The sequence below is a fragment of the Balearica regulorum genome, chromosome 2 (assembly GCF_011004875.1).
Source record: "Balearica regulorum gibbericeps isolate bBalReg1 chromosome 2, bBalReg1.pri, whole genome shotgun sequence".
Classification (NCBI taxonomy): Eukaryota; Metazoa; Chordata; class Aves; order Gruiformes; family Gruidae; genus Balearica; species Balearica regulorum.
The window spans coordinates 167284166-167307990 of NC_046185.1; the positions used below are offsets into that span (position 1 = coordinate 167284166).

General features: G+C 43.9%; 1 protein-coding gene across 6 annotated transcripts in view; it reads right to left on the reverse strand.

The window, feature by feature from the left end:
• Positions 1-23825, reverse strand: part of SCAP (SREBF chaperone) — a 68748-nt gene that overhangs the window by 19012 nt on the left and 25911 nt on the right. For all 6 annotated transcript variants that reach the window (XM_075746919.1, XM_075746917.1, XM_075746922.1 and 3 more), the window contains 6 exons: positions 13722-13851; positions 11585-11742; positions 7680-7900; positions 5968-6073; positions 4830-5002; positions 3998-4124 (listed from right to left, as the gene is read on the reverse strand). In XM_075746919.1, coding sequence (XP_075603034.1) covers positions 3998-4124; positions 4830-5002; positions 5968-6073; positions 7680-7900; positions 11585-11742; positions 13722-13851 — 915 coding nt within the window. The remainder of the gene's footprint in view (positions 1-3997; positions 4125-4829; positions 5003-5967; positions 6074-7679; positions 7901-11584; positions 11743-13721; positions 13852-23825) is intronic.

A 23825-nucleotide genomic window follows, 5' to 3' on the forward strand; every position in this document is an offset into this window, starting at 1 on the left:
ACTGCAATAGACTCCATAATAATTAGTCAGCAACAGAGCATTACAACAAGAGGATAGGGAGCATGTCCCACCATTGACAGTGAAAATCTTGATAAACCACAGCTAAGCATTGCATTAAACAAAACTTTAAAATAAAAATTCTCAAGTGAAGATCATGGGCAGTGCTTGGTTCAGATACTCATGGGCAAAAGCTTCCACACCTCGCAGCTGCTGTGAGCGATCCAGTCTCGGGCAGTGAAGGAGACACACAGTGGGATTTCTTTGTTGGGAGGAGATAAATTAACGTGCACGGAGCTCTGTTCTCCAGTACAGCAGGTAGCTCAGAAGCCACAACGCTGAGAACAACTATATGCTTTGTACCTAAATAAACTAAATCCTGCCAGGGATAGTTTCTACCCAAGAGTCACCAAAATGGATTTACCTTTCGGCACAAATGTATGCAGAAGAGTAAGACTATCCAAGGTCACCACTGTGACTTTATTCAACTATTCTTCTTATCCTGAAACTTTTTTCTCTCTTTTGAACTACTTACAGATCAGAGAGAAAAAGCTGTTCTGTGCCAGAACGTGGTAGATAGTAAATCTCTTAATTTCCCTCCAGGTAAACTTAAGTGAAAATCCTAAAGTTTTCATTGTGGAGGGTAATGGATTTGTGCTGTGTTGGTATGTATGGATCCAAAAGGAGAATGTGCGTGCGTGCGCGCACACACACCCCTTGGCGAATCACTAACAGCCAAGACAGGTAAACAACAGGGTTTCAGAAGAACACCTGCTTTCTGTCATTGCCTGCCATAACCCCCAAGGACCACCTTCCCAAATGCTGGTTTCGATTGCCTACGGCCATCTGACATAGGCTTCAACAATATTTGCACACATATAGCTGTCAGCAGCCTGTACCTTACAAGCTCAGCTGGGGAAAAACATCTGTCTGGAACCACTGCTAACTCAGCTGCTTTATTCCAATTGATTCCTCAAACAAACGGCAAGCTGAAACAGCAAAAGCTCCTTTGAAAGCAAGATTACAAAAAAAAATCCCCAGAAGCAAAAAACAAACTCCATGCACCCTTCTCCAGGTATCCTAACCAAATTTTAGCTCTAATAATTGTGCAACACATTGATCCCTTCATCTCCTGTTCAAAAGCTGCACAGGCAGTGAATTCCCATAGCGAGTGAAAAAAATACAAATATATATAAGCCTCTCACGGGCAACTTGCTGTTAATGTCAAAGAATCCAAAATCTATCAAGTACAACTCAGTCCTGCCTTTATCTAAAGCATTTTCAGTTCATAACCTGTGTCACTCCTCCAAGCAGTACTTTCGGACAGGAGACAGATGTGAGAAAGGCTCTTCATAATCCTTAGGGATGGAAATTGCTAAATAAAGAGAATGCAACAAAAGTGAAGGAGAGTTCTGCTGCTTGGCACAGCCCAGCGCCATCCTGCAGAGCATGTTATCTGCAGGGTATGCTCTTGGAGAGTCCTTGCAGAGTCCTGTCCTTATGCGCAGTCCTGCAAGATATGCAGGGGGTCTAGCACCGTTTCCCGATAAGCTGCAGTAAGCCTTCAGTACAAATACAGAAAAGAAAGCTCGTAATTCTCTCATCAACTATGTCCTACTTAAATCGTAGCTTCTACTGCAGAAGATAGTTAACTAATAGTGCCAGGTTATGAATTTCAGTAGTCCTTGAAGAGTCAGCAGTTTCCATGTTAAATGGCCAGCAGTTTAAAACCAATGAGACATTACATTTTCTTGAAGAGTAACACAACTCTGTGCAGGACAAACAGGAGCTGTTCACGCCCTGCAACTCCAAAACCTAAGTTCATTTGTCCCCACTCAGAGTGACGCCGATGGCAAGAGATCCTTGTTATGTTTTCCGCCCTACAGCACCAACTGAGAGAGAGCTTACAATAGGAAGAGGGAGGAAGAGCAAGGGGAGATGCCGTATCGTGTCCATCTACTGGAAGATTTACACTTCACTTATCGCTTTAATGCCAGAAGGTGCTGCATCATAGCACGATCCAGCATCCCAGAGAGTCAACAGAAACACTACTGTTAACTCATAAAGAAAACAGATCTAACAAATCCTTGTGAACAGAGACAACCTCTGATTTATCCAAAATGTTTGGAAGATTTAAGAATTTATCACATCAGCTTCTCTTATCTAAAATGCAAATGTTCACATTTGAGCAGGTCAGTTTAGGATCTTTTTTTACAGTCAACAAGGAGAAGCAGTTTGTCATTTTAGACTGTGATTCCTCTGCTCCAGCTGAGATGCCAACTTGTGGGCACCCAAGATGCCACACTTCATCTAGAGACTCTCCCATCCCACCAGCTCGCAGGAATCCCACTTCCAGTGAACCCCAGGCATTCTGCTCAATTTTGCTGTTTATTCTTTCTTAAATCCTGCATAGATCATGTCACCTATCTCCACTTAGTTTTCTTTCCCTAATGCCTACCTCACCCATAATCATTCTACTTCATTATAAAAGATGAGCAACAATTAAGGTCCAGTTTATGTATCAAACCTGTAGCAAGCAAACACAGATCTCTAAGCAACAAGCTTTATTTTAATACCTTACAAAAATCAGTGAGGGAAAAAGGCTTATCATAAATACCGGTTCCGTTAAAAACAAACACACTCACATCTGGAAGGTTCTGCTGTAAACAAAATGGGTAAAAAAAGGCTGAAAGTCAGATCAAAGTTTAGCCAGACTCTGCACCCTAAGCTGGCCAAGTCCTCGCAGGTTGCCACTGGTAAATGACACACCAGGAACACTCTGTCCCCCGTGGGGAACGGGGCAAGTAGAGGGAAAGTGCTCTGGCAGACCCTGGGGAATCAGGAAAATGTCACTCGCTAATTGGACACAATTTATAAAGTATTGCAAGAATTAAGTTTCAACCCCAAAAGGAACTGTCCATGCAATCATTTAAAGGCAAAGAAATTTTGCTGAGAAACTATTTTTAGAAATAAGGACGGAATTAACTCTTTGTATCCTGTAGGAGGAATACGTAGATCAGTTTAGCCCTTCTGTGTGACAACAGTAAGGGTGATAGTATACAAAGGCCTTGGTCACTGCACTAATCAAAACTGTTCCCTGGATTCCTCCCATGCATCCGCATCCAAATATTGCATTTTTTCTTGCATTAAAAATATAAACTCCCAGTGAGTCCTATCGGTTTTATTGGTACAGCTCACAGAAGAACATGGTCTCGATCCATAACTAAGGTTCCAAGGCACCCACAGCAGTAAAACCAGAAACAACAAACATTTCATTTTCTGAAGTCAATTATTCATAGCTCTTTTAGGCTTCTAGGAGAGGAATTCCTCCATCTAGGTCTGGCTCCTGGTAAACTATCACCAGCACTGAGGAGTCTCCGCCATGGGTGAGACTCTTCATTGTTCCTGAGGTGTATAGCTGTGAGGGGATGGGAAGAAAAATGATGGATGTTTCCTTAACTACCTAGGAAAGGGATCTGAAAATCAAAAGAAAGATTCTGAACCGAACTTTAATTAATGAGAAATGAACAGTATGTAGAACTCAGGTAGGTGAGGTGCCATTTAGAGCTTTCTCAGGGGGTTTCTGCTTGATGCAAATATAATGCATGGTCGTAACCACATCAGAAGTCCCAAACACCAACTCTAACATGCACAGGAACCCCAGTTAAAAGAAGAGGCAACAAGTATCAGTGGTGGGTGCAAAGTGACCCGGGTAGCCTCCCAGGCACAAATACCACAGGTCAGTTCTGCCACCTTTAAAGATTTTTCTGAGTAAAATATAACGAATCTCCACCAGCCAGAGAAAAGGTAACGAGCCCTTCTGGATGTTACAAGTCACTGCAGGAGGAAGGTATGTGAGAGCCTACTTAGCTGCCAGGAAAAATAATACCACGTAAGCTTATTTGTAAGATCTTAAAGACAAAGCATTTAACAGCTGTTTTCAGATGATTTCACCTCCATCCACCCTTCCTTAGGAAGAGGTTTGGTGCTGGAAACATACCCTCCATTAAGAGTAGGCGTCAAACCAAACAGCGTGCAGAGCCCAACGGACATGAGCAGAGAGCTGAGCACCGTCACGACCGCTGCCAGTGCCAGACCCCATTTCGATTTCACCATGTCAATCTTCCCTGAAAAACAGAATGCAAAGTCTCAGTTACCAAGCAAAAGAAAATGACATATTAATAAAAAATCAAGAAGGGGTCCTTATCCTGACTTATTTCAGCAGGTAGCTTAGTACCCCGCGACCCAGAAGTAATGGTAGTGCAGTCTCAGTGTCTGAAATGCAGCTCCCAGATCCTCCAGTACGTGAGAGGTACTGGATCAAGGGTGGAACAGAGGAAAATGCATGGCTTACAGCTCAAACTAGTTCCAATACAGCACTGTTGTGGCACGAAAAAAGGAACTTATGTGGCTAATAAGGTCTAAAACCACCAGCTCAGAACCTGTATTTGATCTGTCTGACAATGAATTAATCTCTCTAAACTGAAAAAAAATGTCATTACTATGATGGCATTAAAGCTGCCTCAGACAGAAGACATCTCAGAAGATATCACAAGGAATGAATAACCCCACACTGGCTAAGAGGGACAAGTTAGCAGAAATCAGATAAACATGACTACTAATTCTCTACATGACAGTTCAGGGAAAAATTTCACCATCACCTTTCCTGCTGAAACTGGAGGGAACTGCAGTGCTATGGACAGGCGTCCCTCTTATCTGTAGCCAGGGAAAGGGCACCACACCACTGATCCCTTGCATATATTCAGCTGGCAGGTGTACAGGTGACTTGTTAGCTTGCCCTCCCCTCAAGGGTCCCCATCCCACAAACCTACGTGTGGAGAAGTAGATGTAAGCGAAGAGTATAATGTAGGTGGTGACGAGGGGTATCAGCTCAGCAATGCCAATCTCTTCCTTGAAGTGGACGTGAACGATGTTCTCCTCTCGCAGCGTGCAGTTAGGGCTGGGATGCAGCAGCTTGAGGCGAGAGCGGAGGCTGCTGAGGAACCTGAGATGAAAAGCAAGCAGGAGGATGTCACGCTGTAGACAATAACCAGCGCACAACTCCAAGGAGGAGCTCAATGGCAATAGATCAAGTAGGAAGAAGCTCTGTAGATTCACACAGACTTACAAAGCACAGCTCGCTCTAGGCCCAACTGCTAAATCTGGTCCTCTGTGGCCCAAACTACATTTGTCACATCTGTACTGAGGCAATCTTACAGACCTTGATTTCTATGAAGATTTAAAGGTAACTGTGAAGACTTAGCAAAACTATTTAAAGCCAGGGCCCCTCACCCAAAATCTTGGCCCTGGGGAACAGAATATGCTGTAGTCTCAAACATCCCCTGAATTTACGTAAGGTGATGAAAAGTGCTACATGACAGTCCTTGAGGCTGAAGGGTTCTTACATGGGCAGCAGCAGAGCAAGTTTTGACTGCTGTGCTCCCAATTCCGTCCTAGGCATTCCTTAGGGAATTCTGTGCAGCACGGAGCAGAGCGATTAGTCCTCAGATGCACTCACTCCAAGCCAGCTTTGCCAACACCGTGCCAAAGGGGTTTCACACTTGGTACCAGTTGAATTAGTGCTTGCTGGAAAGCAAACCACTCTGTGCACCGGGAACTGGGTCAAACCAGACCTACTGAGCCTTGGCTGCAACGACGGCAGCTCTGTGAGCAGATGAAGCCATCATCGGAAAAACTCTCATTGGCAGCTTTGGGTATTATATATACTTTTTGTAAAGAGTAATTAAGAACTGATAGTATTTTATTTCCCTAAAACACAGCAAGTTTTCTCCCCAAAAAGGCAACCTGTTTTTCTATAGCACATTCAGAAGATCCTAAAGTATTCTAAACCACAAGAAAATGGGTATTAAAGAAAAACATAACAATAATCAGAGTCGAGAGAACAGCAAACTTGCCAAGAAATGAATAAGGGATCCCTAACATAGAAATGGCACAGCTAAAGCTCCTTACCTGGAATCATATCGCTGGAGACCCAGTGTGACAGTGTATGATACCACTCGCTTCCTATTATAGAGGTTCACCCCGCTGTACTTTCCAGGGAGCCCAAACAACAGATCTGCAAAAACACAGTATGAACGAAACATTAGGATAACAAAAAAACCCCCACAAACAAAAAAGATAGGATGTAAGAGGTGAAGAATGCTGAATGAGAACTACGGTTCTTACTGGAAGCACTTTCTTGGTGCTCTGGTGAGTATAAACGTGTATAAATACCTGATGCAAGGGAGTAAAGAAGACAGAGCGTCTCTTCTCAGTGGTGCCCAGTGACAGGATGAGAGGTGATGGGCACAAATTAAAACATGGGAAATTCCCTTTAAACACAAAAATCCCTTCCTTCCTGTGGGGAATTTATCTGTCCTCATCTTCTTTCCCGACCAGACAGTCTGCAGCACACAAGGTCTGCCCTCTAATCCTAACCCATAAGCTCTCAACTGACTCATTGCCCGTTCCTAAGCAAAGCTCCACACGTTCCTGTTGCTCTCTCACAAAAAGGACAACTCTCCTTCCTCACCCTCCCGGCCTGTCCTTCCTGAAGAGCCTGCATCTACCCACAGCAGCGCACCAGTACTGTGAGCCACCCCACGCCACCTCTGTGAACTGGATGAGGTTGTAGCGCTCCAGCTACACACACCTCTAATTCCTCCTGCTTGCTCCCCATGCTCTGTGTGTTAGTGTGCAGGCACGTCAAGTGGGCACCCAATCTGTCCTTCAACAGAGGAGACAGGCATTATCTTTAAGGATGCAGACAAAGAAATACTTGGATACTTGGTCTTGTGCATGTTGGTGTGTGATTTGAACCAGTGGTTCCAAAAAGACTTTGCATTGCAAAGAAGTATTTATTGTCTCTTCTGTTAACCTTGTGCACTAAACACAGACTTAAAAAAATTACGCGTCAGGATGAACTCTACCACCGTTGTCAGGAATTCCCAGGATATCGTGGACCTCTATCTTGTTTGCGAATGAGCACTCAAAGAGAGCACTCCATATGCTCCAAACCACAAGTGTGCACACACTCTGGATGCTCAAAAAATAACCTCTAAACCAAACTCACTTTAGGGTTACAAAACCCCTTTTCAGACATGTCATACCATAGGCTTCCTGACACCTACAAAGTTCCTTTAAAAACAGAGGAATAGCATTTCATCTGGCCTTAAGGAACCACTAAACCATATGATGCCAGACATGATCAGCCTTATTTTTTTTAATTAAGAGAGAAAAATACTTTTATGAGATCCAGCAGCAACTCGGGGTATAGGCAAGCAACTATGAGTGAATGCAGAAGGGGGAGCAGGATAAATGTTCATTGATCTCTGACAGTGAAACAGTCTTTGAGTAAGACAGACAATAGCATAAGGGAAAAAGATAGAGTAGAGCATACGTAGAGTAAGAGGAACAAAAAGAGTTGGACATGTTATCTGCTATTTTTACACCTATAGAAAGGAGGCTGACTGAGTGGAATTATTCACCCAACAGTTACAGAACTGAGTTCAAACAGAGATATGAAATGAGAGATGACATGTATTTAGTAGCTTCATTCCAGATGCTCTGAGTAATGAAACGCCACCCAATTTGCTAACATTGGCCATCTAGATACAAAGGACAAAACAGCCGTGCAAGCCACAGGGTGTTCTCACAGCTTTTTCGGCACTTCAGTCTCTTACCTTTGAGGGTAGCTGATGTTTGTAATGTCTTTGGTTCATGCTGGTGGATGGTTTTGATGATATCTGGGTCAGCATTGAATCGCTCTCTGTCGTTCTGCCAGAAGTTCCCTGGAGACAGTAACAGACAGCCGTGTTCGGGGAGCAGATTCCGCAGCTTCTTGAGGCCAGGCAGAAGATCTGTTACCTGAAGGCAAACTTCCTCCAAGCTTTTGACACCAGAACTGAAACGCAAACAAAGGTTAGACACTGCCACCTATGTTACAACTCTCACAAACAAAAGGCAAAGTTGCAGAGATGAATACCCCAAGGACCTGCATCACCTCGTTACTGCTCTTGTTCTTAATAACTGAGGATCAAGAGCCTGGGGCCATAGACTGGGATCTGGCTGTAACACATGTACAGACTCCAGAACCCCATTATCGTTTCTCTGCATACTGTCTGGCCACATAGCTTTCACTCTTCACCCATCCTAGGTGCCACCATTTTCAGTTCCACATTTAAGATACCTCCAGAATACAGAGAAACTGTCTCCCTGGAATTCTTCTGCAAAGACATAAACTCCTCTGCATACTTTTTTCCACATATGCTGAATGAGACACTATACAGAAATCTTTATTAGCGTTTCTGAAGTGAATTATTTAAGGTATACAGAGTGCTCTAAAACGTACAAAGGATCCAATATCTACAACGGTGCAAAATGTTTTCAGAATTCCTCTGCATTGTATAGAAAAGAAAATGCCTGGCAGGTTCAGAAATTAATAGAGGTGTAACCGGTATGAAATGGAACTTGTGTTTGTTCCCAAATGTCATTTTAACACAATTAAACAACCTTTCTCAACTAGTAATTCAAGTGAGACTCAACTTGGGCTCACCACAGGATCTGTGAAGGTTTAGTGACAGAACCTATCAGCACGCTCTCTGGCTAGACAAGGAAGAGCTGCTGGTCCAGAAGGGAACACTTCCCTCAACACGATACGGGTGACTGGTGGGATTTGCACAGGAAGGGTATATCTAACAAAGGCTAAGTTAAGATACAGGAGACGAGTCTTCCCTGGCTCCAGTCTCGCAGATTACAGAGAAGGTGGCTCCTGAAGACAAATCATTTAGGGTCCTATTGTAAAATGCCTTCTCCAGAGGAGTTTTTTTTCTTTAAATGACTAGAAAGAGCAAACATGGAAACCAATCAATGATGATTTGAGTTATGTCTTTGTGAACACTCCCTCCAGAATCTTTATCTTGTCACTATATGGCAGGATATCTAGAAAAGTCACAGCTCTCAAAAGAAAATACTAGAAAATATGCTTGAAAATACTGTGTTTATAGGAACAGAAGCCTTCTGAAAGATAATTTAAAGGAAATGATGCAATGATGCCTCTGATAATAGCTCCAGGAAGACTAAGATGATTAATTTTTGTATTTCAGCTCTAGCTAACTCTGAAACATAACAGTGATAACAGTTTATACTGCAGATAAGCTTATGTCTGTTCTTATTGGCGAAGCAAATGCACACAGCCAATGTCCCTACCAGTACGTTGTGGATTCGGAGAGTGATACCAAAAATCATGAACTGGAGCGAACAACAAATTTCAGTTCACTTCTAACTTTTTACAAATGATGACTGCTCAAAGCTTCAGCAAGCTTACAGCTGATGAAAATATAATCACTTTGTACTTCCTAGACAGTTGTCAATAATCTTCAGCTCTTTCTGTACTTTAGTATAAAAGGATGCCCTTGTTCATATTAAGAAAATCAGCTGCACTTAACTTTGATACCGACAAAAGCAACTGACAACAAGGAACTTCATAACAACTTTTGAAGTAATTTCAGAATTTATCTCAAAGTAAGATGTTTCTTGAAATATCCGAGTCTGTCACCAAAATGGGAGTTATCCCAAACTTATCCCAAAGTTTAGGTCTAAACGCCTAAAACAACTACCTAGCCTTTTCCTCCTGGTCGCTATGTAAGTTTAATTTTGCTTCTTTGCTGCATCACTGTTCATCAAGGGCAAAACCAAGGAGAGATAGTAAAAAGACAACACACATACTGGGAGCCAGTTGTTTCTAACTTGAAATTGGCAACTATGTGCTGATGATTATCTAAAGTTACATATATGATATTTAACAGCATAAATGGCATTTCTAAAACATTATCAGAAAGAGAGCAGGCAGCTAGCTTGCAAGGAATGGTTTAAAAAAAAGGGACAAATCATCAGGTAGACGAGTAAAGTGGACAGTCTCAAAAATGAAGCAATGAAGGATGCTGTCAATATGAACAAGCAGTAAATCTTCCTTACCCATGTGAGTTAGAGGACAAAGAATGAAGAAAGCTCCTGGCTGAAAAGGTAGGAAATGATCAAAGACTCTAACCTCACCATTTTTCACCACACTCGGCCTGTTCTCAGCATCATTATTCTCACTGAACATAGACAGGTAGGGAAGCCTTTCTGTCCTTGGAAAGTAAACCCAGCTAAGAACTTGACCACAAATAAAAACTTAGAAAACTTATTAAAAAAAACCAACCCCCCCCTAAAAAAACCGAATCCAAACCAGAAGCAAGTTAACATGTATAAAATGTATTCCTGGTTTACAAAGAGAGAATATGCCAAACTAATCTGAGTGGTCTCTTCTTTAAAATGCCTAACTTCTTGGATGGGGAAAGCACAGCAGATCTCATCTACTTGGGCTCCAAAAAAGCTTTTGATGCAGAAAATGCACAGTAAAGACAGAAGCTCACACAAAAACTGTAATGCAGTAAAGTAGGTTAACAGGAAAATGGTCATGGGGCTGCTGAAAGGGGAACCCACCGGTATTGAGGAAAATAAAGTGGAATTTCTCACAGAGAGTTCAGAGAATCCAGACTATTATATATTTTTATTAATAATGTTGGAATAAGATATAGGGACATCTGCCAGTGACACAAAATAAAGAAACACTGTTAGTACAGAAAAGGAACAGAATTATCTGAAAGATGATGTGAGGGCTGGAATAAATTTAATCCCCTTTCTATTAACAGTACACAGTGTGAGACCATGCACTTGGGGACTAAAAGGAGTTTCTGCTATGAAATGGGAGCTCATCAACTGGAAATGACAGAGAGGGACACAGGGACGTTAATCAACCACTTCATAATGTGTAAAATGGATGTGGCTGGCCAGGAAAAAGGGACATGCAATCACACTATATTTCAGGAAAGGCATTTCCATGGAAATTAATGCACAAATGAGACTTCTCTGAGAATACCGTGTACAGTTCTAATCTCCCACGTTCAGGAAAGATACACTAAAACAGTGCCAAGAGGAGCAACCAGGACAACGAACTGAATACAGAGCCAGAGTAAGTCAAGAGTTTCATATGTTTAGCTTAACAAACAAGGATACAGGGTGGGGAGGATGAGTTTTCCCTGTAAATATCTGGAAGCAGGGGAAAGCTATTTTTGTACAAAGACTGTCAGGACAAAACCAATCAGGTCCTAAATATAGCCAAAGTGGAAAGTCAGAAGAAGGTTCCTGACCATGTGAAATTCGAGAAGAGCTTCACAATGGGCATGGTGGGGTCAAATGAACTTGCTTTAATACGAAGCTTACACGCTTACGAAGGGATTATATGACGCTGCTGTCTGCTGTGACAGGTATAACCTCGGAGGCCCCTTCCAGGCCTGGAAGATTCCTGACAATTATCAGTGACTAGAGGACAGGCAAGTTCTCTAGTGCAAAAGCTAAACTGCTCTATGTGCAGGGCGGGTGTGATGTCACCTGTTAGCAGTGATCTCTCATTTTCTTTTCATTTTGAGAATCTTACAGATTCAAAGCTAATAATCAGACTTACGAGGCAGTAATTTAGAAGGTGGGTGTGCACAACAGTGGGTCAGTCTGCCTTCTACACAAACTTTAATGAACAGTTAATTACCTGTCTCTCAGGGCATGGTTTCTAATCTCTTCCACTAGCTGGAAGACGCGGGAAAGGGGTGAACGAAATACATCAACAGCAAGGAAGTTCTTCTGCCATGGGGAGACGGTAGCTTTCACGAAGATCTGCTGAATGTAGGCCACAGGAGCACCAACATACTGTGGGGGAAACGAGAGGGAGAATGAAAACACACGGTGAGTAGGAAGCTGCTTAGCAGAATTAGACCACAGTTTGGCAACATTTCAGGAAGGGGTTTGCCAGACTATATTTTCCTTTCCCAAATTAGAGGTGAAACATGACAGTACTAACCTAGCAAGAACAAAAAGAGTCTGTTTCTCAAAGAGGCAAAATGCCACTGACCATTTTGGCATCAGTCTATTGCGCTGCTTTGTGAGGCAGAGGCTCCCAGTTCCTGCTGAATTTGGTACCGGGATGAAAGGCAAGAGCAGAGACTCGCTGCCTCTCCCGACGCTGTAGTAAATAGAACCCCAACCTGTGCTGATTCTGCTGTATGCCGTTTAAACCTTCCTGGTCTCCGTGCCCAGGCTGCTGACCCTGCTCTGGGGACTGCAGAGCTGACATGCCGTGGCAGACAGAACTTTTGTGCTCTATTAGCTGAACTAGGCAACAAAGCAGAAGGGAAGATTTAATCAGCCAGCAGCGGCCCAAGTTAACCGTATAGTGCAAAAAGCTCTCAGTGGCACCAGGGAGTGTAGAAGGTGGCAAATTTCAATCACAGTGAAAAGAGCACACACACAGAGTTGAGAGCTCAAGGCATCAAAAGCATTAATCCAACATGTAACTTCTACTTAAGAGAGACGCTGGAATGAAAAAGAACAATGCAGGTTACAAAGGATGACTTGAGAATTGTTTTCTGATTTCCTGGACCAGGCTATCAGCCTTCTTGGAAAGCATCAGGGTTCCAGTTTGTTCATGCAAAAGAAAAGTCAATTCCTTACCCTTAACATAGGGATGTAAGTCTAGTTTACCTGCACGATACATACCAGCCAATTAAAAAAACAAAACAAAACCAAACCAAAACCCTCCTTTAGATTATACCCAATTTACCAGGTTCTTCCAGCATCCCTGCATTCCCTAGACCACACTGTAGTAGCAAGCTCCACAGACAGTCTTTAGCTGTCCAAATTCAAACAAAAAACTCGATAGTGTAAGAAAAAAGCCTGTGTCTTGGAGGTGAAGCCTAGACTACTTATGTCATCAGCAAAAACCCGGCTAGATGCAGTATTTTACAGCCAAAGGAGAGAAAATTGCAAGCGCTGAGGAGCTGGACAGTATGTCTTCCACCTGCAGGCCAGACAGACATTCCCATTCTGATGGTAGTGATCTCTGAAGGACAAGCTGCTTGATAGCCAGAATCCAGATCCCTCCAGAGAGAGGCTGACAACACCGAAACCACTATTGTAATTACGGGTAACACCTCCACAGTTATAGCAGTAACGGCTGACTAAATCTGATTCTCACCCTTCAGAGGAGGCCAAGGACAGGTATGTGAAGCAGTGTGTGTCAGCAAGAGGCTTGTTCTGCTGCTCTAGGGAGCATGCCTTCGTATGACATTAGGAAATTGGGGCCTGTTATGCCAGAACTCATCATTAAACTTATTTAAAAACCTAATAATAGAATCACAGAAAGGTTTGGGTGGGCAGGGACCTCCCAGCCCACCCAGTGCCACCCCTGCCATGGGCAGGGACACCCTCCACTAGCCCAGCTTGCCCAAAGCCCCATCCAACCTGGCCTTGACCACTGCCAGGGAGCCAGGGGCAGCCACAGCTTCTCGGGGCAACCTCTGCCAGGGCCTCAGCACCCTCAGGGGGAAGAATAATGTTTTAAAAAGTATACTACTTGCCTTATATAAAGTTATCCTTAAAAAATGGGCTCTTAAACAGCGTTTCAGAGCTTTTAGTTCTTCCAAATGCCTAGCATCCATTTTTCTGATAGAGTAAGACTGCTACAAGACAAATGCAGCCTAAACATAGCAGTTATGCAAAGCAAAATGTCACCAGAAATACTTTCCATTGATTACAGTAAAGTGTATGTAACACAGCAGGGATGTCTCACTGTCTCATCAACCCCCCCACACACCCCCAGCACACCCAGCCACCCCCAGTGCAGGACTCACCCAGTCGGGACGCTCGCCGAGATCCCCTTGCTGCAGACCTGCATCTGGAGAGGGTGGAGAGTAATCCTTCACGGGGGTGCTGTACTCCACAGGTCCTGTTCCGGGCAGCGGCAGCTTCAGCAGCGGGTAACTACGATTAAGATATAAGCAAGAAACATTGTGCTTTTTTATTTTTTCATTAGGTTTTTAGACAGAAGAGCGCAAGAAATTACTGTGTCATTAAACGTGAGCCCACTCCAGCTTAAGCCAAGCTCTGCAGGACAGGAGACACAGCTGCAATACAAGAGAGCTTTAGCTTTCATAGGACCTGCTTGATGTATTTCCCCAACACAAGAGAGAATGCAGCTAAAAATCCTGGGAGAAAAAGAAGAGAAGTTCTTGCAGGACTTCACCTGAATTACTCTCTATCACCTGAAAGTGACTGAGTACAGCCACATCTCAACTATTCTGTAGCTCGCACAAAAATGAGACAATGACTGTAAATAAATGGCTACTCTTCTGACCCAAGCCCCATACTAATCACCACATTTTCCTCATTAAGATTTAAATTATTTCCAATATTTGTCATCAACTTCATTGGTCCTCAAAGCGCTTTTAATAGTAGCAATGAGATACCAAACCAGCTATGAAATATTTATCTGCTTGCTTCTTTGTTACTACAACCACCAGATGATTGTAGCAGCTATCCCACAACAAAGCCTTCAAATGATTTCAAAGTTGAGATGCTAATGTTTCAGAGAGTTTAGAATATTATTTTTAGCTCCAGAGGTTCCCGAAAGTGGTTAAAATCATATCAGAATTGAACTAGTGGAAAAAGCAAGAGTGCTATTACGAAGATAATGACCAATAAGTGGGAGTTGTCAGCACCAAAATGAACTGGAGACCCCAGTTTCCTGAGCTTTCTGATGATAAAACTTCTGTCTTTTTGCTGCCTGATGCACGACGATCTATCAGGCATATTTCTGACATATTTTCCTGTTTATAGCTGAACTTTTCTCGCAATATTGCCAGAATAAATATAAAGGCCTCAGAATTGTTTTCATGCAATACTCTGCCCACTTTGTTGGGGATTAGCCTGAATCATCAAAGGCCATGGAGGGAACAAGCAACAGCTAAAGACAAAGCTTCAGGCTGAACAGCAAAAGGCTGAAAAAAGAACAATGAAATCAGAAGCAAAGCGTGTCGGATTTACTATTTTATTAGTCTGACAAGAATACAACATCCAATTATTATCATTTCATTGTGCAATGGGAGGGAAGAGAAAAAGGAATAATAAAAACATGTCATAATACATCAGAGGTGCAAATGCCCAACAAAAGCCACAATCTGGAGACGCAGCACAGCCTCTTTTCTTTCACAAGCAGCAATCAGTTTTAGCCCTTCCAAATGACACGTGGCACCTACTGTCACAAATGATCTGCTGAAAACAAAAGCCTGATGGAAATACATACATACAGCAATCATCCTGCATCTGACTGAGGCTGAGACAGACATAAATTAAAATAATAAAATCGAGTGTATGTGATAAACAAAGCAGAATGAGTTGAACAGGTGACCAAGGAAGAATGATTTTTTCACTAAATCACAGAACCCCAGACTGGTTTGGGTGGGCAGGGACCTCCCAGCCCACCCAGTGCCACCCCTGCCATGGGCAGGGACACCCTCCACTAGCCCAGCTTGCCCAAAGCCCCATCCAACCTGGCCTTGACCACTGCCAGGGAGCCAGGGGCAGCCCCAGCTTCTCGGGGCACCCTCTGCCAGGGCCTCAGCACCCTCCCAGGGAAGGATTGCTGCCTCCCATCCCATCTCCATCTCCCCTCCTGCAGCTTCAGGCCATTCCCCTTGGCCTGTCCCTCCCTGCCCTTGGCACCAGCCCCTCGCCAGCTTTCCTGGAGCCCCTGCAGGGACTGGAAGGGGCTCCAAGGTCTCCCCGCAGCCTTCTCTTCTCCAGGCTGAACCAGCCCAACTCTCTCAGCCTGAGGTCTCCAGAGCAGAGGTGCTCCAGCCCTCGCAGCATCTCCGGGGCCTCCTCTGGACTCGCCCCAACAGCTCCGTGTCCTGCTTGTCCTGGGGCCCCCCGAGCTGGACGCAGCACTGCAGGGGGGTCTCCCCAGAGCGGAGCAGAGGGGCAGAATCCCCTCCCTCGACCTGCTGCTCACGCTGCTGGACACGCAGCCCAGGACACGGCTGGCTTTCTGGGCTGCCAGCGCACGTTGCCGGCTCATGTGGAGCTTCTCGTCCCCCAGCACCCCCAAGTCCTTCTCCTTCATCAAATGATTTTGATGCTGATGACTGTATCCAGAAATCTAAGGAAAACACTTCAGGTTCATACCGCATGCTTATCCAGAGGTGGATTTCCCTGTGCAATCACTTATCAGTTTTAAGGAGTCAGAACAAAAGTCTTTTATAGAACTTAACTCGTTTAAAATCAGAGGCAAAAAATCTAAACAGCCAGTGTGCTGCAGGAATAACAACGGGACACGCTGCTTTTGCCTCACAAGCACCGGTGGAGCAGCTCAGGCCTCAGAAATGATCTTGTCACTTCTCGGATTGAAGCTTCAGACCTAGACCAGGCTATTGTCAGAGACACTGAAACAAGCAGTGCCTGCTGCCGCACACGATCAGGAAGCTTCGATATCCAGAAGCTGCAGGAAACGCTGAGAGCAATACAGCTGATGGTTCCACCTCCACAGTCAGTGGTGAAGACCTGACCACCACCACAGGTCACAGCTACAGCACCAAGGGTGACGGCAACACTGAGCTCTTCTGGATGCTGAACATTTCACACGTGCTTTTTCCTAGTTTACCAAGATTTAGCTAGCCCTGCACGCAATCCTACATTGAAAACTTTCAACTCTTGCCATCCTCCGAAGCAAAAATGCCCCAAATCCTGGCAGAGGCATAACTTGCACGTGGATTTTTTTCACTCCCTAAAGGTCTGCTGGGTTACAAGGATTTTGCCTTCTTACTAGTTCCTCGGTGGGGAAAACTGTTCTCTGAAGCCAGAGATTAAAGTAATTTCAGTGGGTGCAATGAGTTGGGCCTACAGAAACAATAAATTGCCACCTCCCAGGAAGATGACTGCACACCTCCCTTTGTCCTGCTCATCCACAAGCAGTCACCCTTCCTCATCCTGTTCATTGAGTACAGCACCCCAAAATCCAGCGTCAGCAGGGAGGTGGACCAGATGCCCTCCAGAGGTGCCTGTCAGCCCGTGCTACCACAGCTAGTCCAGTGGAGGCCACCAAAATGGTGATGCGGCAGGAGAACATGGTGCAAAAGACAACACTGGGTTAACTGGACGCATCCAGCCTGGAGGAGACTGAGGAGGGGATCTAAAATGTAGTCTTCAGCTAATTAATTAGTGATCTCAGGGATGCAGAGGGAAAGGACACAAGCGTAGCAAGGGAAATTCCAATTAGATATAAGGAAAAAATTCCTCACAATGAGAGCAGTCAAACACTGGACAAGGGACCAGAGTAGCTGTGGACTCTCCACCATTGGAGCTATTCAAAAGTCAACGAGGCAGGGCTGAGCCTAGCTTTGGGGTTGGCCCCTGCTTCGAGCAGCGACCTCCAGGCATCGCAGACCCCTCATGCGGAAGGGATCTCTGGAGGGCTCCAGTGCAACCTCCCGCTCAAACCAGGGCCAACAAGAGCAGGTCGCTCAGAGCAATGTCCAGTCTGGGTTTGCACTCTCCAAAGAGTGGGATCCCACAGCCTCTCAGAGTACCTATTCTAGTATTTGATAATCCTCATAATGAACATTTTTTTTCCTTAGATCTATCAGAATTTCCCAGCTGTCCATCGCCCCTTGTCCTTCCAGTACATACCCTGAGAAGAATCTGGTTCCACCCCCTCTACATCTTCCCAGTATGCAGTTGTAGGCCAGCAGTAAGACCATCCCCGAGCCTACTTAGGGCTGAAGATGCTCACTCTCCTCAGCCTCTCCTCCTCCATTATATGCTCCAGCTCCCCACTCCGACCGCTCTGCTGGATGTTTGCCGAGCTTCCTGAGGCTCGCGTCAGTCCATCTTCCCAACTCATCAAAGCGTCTCTGAACGGCGAACCATGCTCTCCACCATACCGACTGCTCTCCCACATCTGGCATGGTCTACAAACCTGGCGAGCGTGCGCTCTGCTCCCTCACCCAGGTCATTAACGGCGATGTTAAATAGACCTCGCCCCTGTGCATGGATTGGGGGGTTAACACAAACCGCTGGCAGAGCTGTGGGAGCAGCAACTTGCAGCTGAGGGACAGGAGGACTGCTGGGAAAGGTGAACGACCTGAATTTCCACAGCTGTCTGCAAAATAACAACCTGGCCACAACCACACATGTTTTGTCAGTACTGAGCATGTCATATCAAGCAACTCTGGATTCTGTTATGCCCCTTCTGTGCTTGAGGCCATAAAGGAAGGCCTTAACACGTCAGCTTACATACCACAGAAACTTGGAAAAAAAAGTATTTCTGTGTTTTTTAAAAAACTAGCCTCTGGAGATGGTTCTCAGTTGCTCCACCATGTTGGTTCTCAGCCACTGGTATATTTACATCTGAATAAAACCACTTTGTCGCCAAGAAACATGCCTGTTGCCAGAGTATAGCGGAGATGTGTGTCAGCTCCTCTACTATTGAACGATTTCCTCCCACATACGTACCGGCTGTTCGCAGTAGCCTTGGCTTTAACTACAGCAGCTACCTGAGGAGTTAGGAAGGAGGAAAGTTCATCTGAACAATGGCAATCTGTACACAGCGTCCAGTGGGCTCGGGGTTACATGAGGCCTCGGAGGAAGATGCAAGACATGACAGGCTGCCTGATGGCAGCTAATAGGAAGGTTAGCTGAGAGTCCCGTATTTGGGGTTTTTTGTAGTTAAAAAAAAGAGTTTAATTTTCTGTAGAGGGGAAGAAACAAACCACTTCCATCCTGATGTGCAAGCCACCTCCCAAAGTACTGGATGCAGCACCTCTCAGCTCCTTAATGGCTACTTTTGAATGACCGAGGGGTTTTTTTTGTATTATTGGCTTTTAGTTTTCATGTTAGCATTTTCAAATTTGTGCAAAAAAATTTGGAATTACATGCAAATGCAATGGAGGAAAGAATAAACGGCATTTCTTGAAAGACTCAAGGGCAACAAAATAAGGGGAAGAACAAAAGGGAAATTTCTGGTGGAAGAAAAATGTAATTTAGAGCTGTCCGTGCACTGCTGATAGTGAACCAAGGCAACCGAGACTCCCACAGCTCACCATCCTCTTCAGGCCTATGGTCATGGTAGAGCTGTTGATATCTGAATCAAGTTCAGCATTTCTCTGCAATTTGATTAAATCCTGAACATGGAACTGGATTTACACTGTAGAAAAAGGACTGTATGCTGCCTCCAATACATATTTCTAATCCGTGCCTAGAGTAGGAAGAGGAAAGCGGCACCTAATGCTGCAGTTATTCAGACTGTTGCCTCTTTCTCGTGTGATGAAAAACAGCGTTAGATTTTCTCTATCCAGTCCAAAGTTTTCTGCAAGTCACATTGATGGGCTCCTTCAGCTTCATCTACACTTCCAGGCTGCTGGGCCAACAAAAGCCATGTTGCTAAGTAAGACATAATTCCCTTAATTTCTCCATATGCTAATGAGTCCTAATTCTAATACTCATCACTGTTAAGGACAGTGAGACATAACACATTTCACTCAGCAGCCAGGACCATCAACAATGTTCATAAAGCCAGTAGCACAGTATGAGCTCCTACCACACCACCACATGAGCATGGCTTTACTCTCTTAGGTTATTACCTTCATCGGGAACAAGAGCTTTTGTCTTTGATGATATTATCTTCATATTTTACTAAGACTAGAAGAGCTGTGGCAGCTGTGGCATTAGAAGACACTGACGTGCACCATCCTAGCAGATTGTCTGGCACACCAAAAAAAGAGCTGGAACTATTTTTGATTATAATCCACATTTTCAGCAGCCATCTTCAAAGAAAAGGCCCCGCAGGAAATCCACTTTTAAAAGGTTAAAAAGGTTAAAACAGACCGTGTGGTCTGTACACATCTATGTTTAGCTCCTACAGTCCTTATCACAACAGGATCTAGGTAGTGTAGATTGCTTGTGGTATTGTTTTGCAGCACAGCTCGGGAACAAGACTCACTCTTGGGACTCTCTTCAAAAGCTCCCTCATCTTGAGCCAACTACAACACAAATATACATCCTCATAAGGGAAGTGGGGATACATATGTACTTATATCACAGTGATATTTGAAGATTCATGTTTATGAAATGTTTTGAGAAAGTCTGATGAAAGAATACACAAAATATGCAGTCTAGATTATATTTATTCTAAGTTATTTTAGTAAGATGCTAAAACATTAGTTCTTGAATTTATTTAGCCTTACACAGGCATGTGATACCAGCTGATCTTGTCAGTGATACCTGAGACAGACTGACAGCAGAGATAAAAAAAAAAAAGGACAGAGCGAGAAAGAACCACCCAATGATACAAAGAAAATCACTAGACCTACTACTTCAGACATTGATGTTAGAGCATGTTTTAAGTAAAGAGATACTTTAAAAACCCAAACCAAGAGCTGCTGCTGAGCTGACAGAAGCATCCTGGCTTCCCACACACTAAAGGTGGCAAGGACGGCGAGATGTGACAGGCCCAAGTCCTTTCCGCATGCACTTCTTACCAAATGCGAGAACTGCTCCAAGTGAGTTGCGGGGAAGTGATTTCTAGCACTCAGCTTTGATTCTCCTCACATTTCTCTTTGTTACAGACTTTTTTCAACTATCAGGATAAGAGGTGAACAGCAGAATGGAAAGGACAGAGAAAGGAGGGAAGAAAAGTATGATCTAAAACAGGTGACAGGAAAGCTCAAAAATAAGTTTTGGGTTTGAGAAGGGTTAGTTTTAAATGCTTGTGTGACACTGAATCCTGACACCCTTCTGCAAGTCCAAAATAAAGGAAAAATAGATTGTATACAAGTTGGTATTGCTGAATTCAAGCAAGAGCACATTTTAGTTACCAAGCATGAGGTAGGTTCAAGCAAAAATGTTCATCCAACTACTTTACATATTTTCAAGACAGCTTAGAGGGCCAAGATGGAGAACTGCCAGGGCAGCCCAAGGCAGCTGGCAACTCAACAGAACTGCAAACCCTATAATTGCATATTCCTCCTCCTCAGAATCAAAGCAGAGATCGCCACCACCCCAGAATAGTCTTTCAGCTGGTGAATATGAAGGAAAGTAGAGAGCTGCCAGGTCTTAGGTAACAGGGAAGGTGGTGATATATTGCCTTAAAATAGCCACCACCTCCATTTTGCACTGTAGAACAAGCTTTTAGCCTGTTTCCAGCCTAAACTATCACAACCTGAAAACCCATTGCTAATGAGATACGAAATTTGATAATAAGGTTCTTGCCAGAGGGTAGAGAAGGCCAAATATTTGTCAGGAACAGTTCCCTTTTTAGCCTTGGTAAGTGCATAAACAATACCTGTTTCTGAAAAAATGATGTTTGCTTTGCCCTGTTGCCACAGACAGGACCCTCTCCTCAAAAATCTGCACTGCAAAAGTAAAGATCCCCCTTGCTCTGCACTGGCAGTTTTCTTTTCCTGCGAAGCAGAATAGAGGTCTCGTTATACGGAACTTGCTTCTAGTTTCATCATGCGGTCCCACAGGAGACTGTGTGCTCTGTGGATTTGGAACATGAGGAGTCTGACACCAACTCAGCTTCTCTGGTTATCGCACATGTTAGTACAAACCTGTAAGATAGTGAAATGCTCTTTCACCAAAGAAATCTATTGAACGGTCCAACCTTTCCTACCACCTCTCTGAACAACCTGTGGCAGTGCTTCACCACTGTCATCGTAAAGAATTTCTTCCTTAACTAGTCTGAATCTCCCCTCTTTCAGTTTAAAACCATTACCCTTGTCCTATCGCAACAGTAAGTACACACACAAAAGGGCTCTGGTTCCAGACCGTTCCACAGTTCTTTAGCAGCAGAACCTAGTGCTTCACTCAAATAATGAAGACTTGCCCTGTTTAATTCTCCTAAACCTGCTTCACAGGGTAAATTGATTTTAAATTCTTTAACTGGAAAGTATTCTTCAGAACTACACAGCAATTTCAAATCTACCCTCATTACTACAGTTATAGGTATCATCTGTTCTTCTCTGAGCTGTGAGGAGGGACTACTTATGTCAGATGGGCTTAAGTGGCACTCTCACTCTACTAGGGGAAAAAAAAGACACACTCAGGTCAGTTTGTGCCTGTAAAGAACAGGAATGTTTCTTAATGCAGATCCATTTAAGTGGGATGATGAAAATGAACATCATCTACAAAGGGATATACAGTAAAGTAAGAAGTTAACTAACAAGCCCTACACCTGTCAATAGCTCAGCAGAAAACCCTCATGGTGAAGTAAAAACTAATGTTATCTTGGATTTTCAGAGTTTTAGAGTAAGAATGAGTCACAGGCGGTTTTGCTTTTACTTTGTACATTAATTTATTAACAAAAACAGATGTGCTATGCTATGTCTTGCTATAGATGACATTAAAAATAGTATCTACACAAAATACTTCCAAGGTTAAAGACAGAATACATTCAACCAACCTGTAACAGCTACTCTGTGGTGACTGTGCTACCTGATCCTTGACACCTAACCTTTTCAGAACAGGAGAAACACCTGCATGTTAACTGCTGTCACATTGATTGAGAACCAAGAACTGATGCTGGGTAAGTTGTGGTCCGTATGGTTTATTTCAGCTTTTAAAAAAGTTATCTGAACACACAGATGGTCATGTTTTACTGAGGGGGGGGAGTAAAACAAGAACAACTGAGTTACTTTCTTCTGTTGTAGGCTTTTACAAGTTCACCTTGATTGTGGGTGCATACAGGTGCAGAACAAGAGAAGACTCTGTTTAACCTTTCTCCCTTTCAAGAACTCAGGATGCAGGACCCACCCTTGCTTGCTTGAACAACTCAATGTATTTATTAACCATGTTTAAGGCTGACAAATATAGAATGCTTCCTTTTTGCTCCACTACCTTCCCCATTTTCCACCCACTTCAGGGACAGGGACACTTCTCAGCAACACTGAGGATGTTATTAGCTCCTCCCTGTTGATAAAAGTCAGTATGAAACCACTGTATGACTTGTGTATCTTCTTTCCTCATTAGAAAGACCTGTAGTTCCTGCTACTTAATTGGTCCATGCTTGTTTCAGACCCTAATCTGCATTACTATGCAAACAGTGCTGAGGGTCTCCTACCAATCACATTGGACAGAAACACTGCCTAAATCAGCTTCTATCTTGATTTTTTTCCACCAGCTTCTTTCTCCAAATTTCAGCACATTTCTCACTTTTGAAGTGAGGTGGATGAGATGAATCAGCAAGATATGTCCTAAGAAAACAGAACACTTCTGAAGAGCACAAATTAAATACCAGCAGTAAGCTGGTGCCAAAGACCATTACTTAAGACTTCTCACGATATGACCGCAGGAAAAACAGCAGATGTGACACTTTGTGGCCACCAGTGAGTTCCTCCCTGCAGCCAAGAGAAGCTTCCACAGGAGGTGGCCATCCGACAGCTCCCGTAAGAACTGTCTGCTGCGGCTCCTGCAGACAGCACCCGACCCACACCATGTGCCAAACGTGCCCGACAGCTGCCAGTTTTACATTCTGGAAGGCTATTCAAATGGACGTAGTCAAAAACAAATATACATACAGCTAGCTGTGCTGGGTCAGACCAAGGGTCCATCTGCCCAGCAGCCTATTTCTTACAGCAGCCAGTAGCAGATGCCTAGGAAAGAGCAGAAGAATAGGGCGAGCAGGTAATGCATGAAATGCCCACCGCATGACATAGCTCCAGGACTTAACTTCAATCTAAAGTGAGTTACTGTATTAGCTAAAAAATAATTATTTCCCAAATAATTGCTACAGTACTTTTGAAGTTTCCTGCCCCACCCCATAGATAGTCAGCACCCATTGAGATGACTATTGATCACCTCCAATTTCCTGTTACTCCATACCATCTTATATATTCAGGCATCCTGATTAAAAAAAGAAATTATAGTCCTTTCGTTGGCCTTGGCACCCTGCCTCCCCCCAAAAA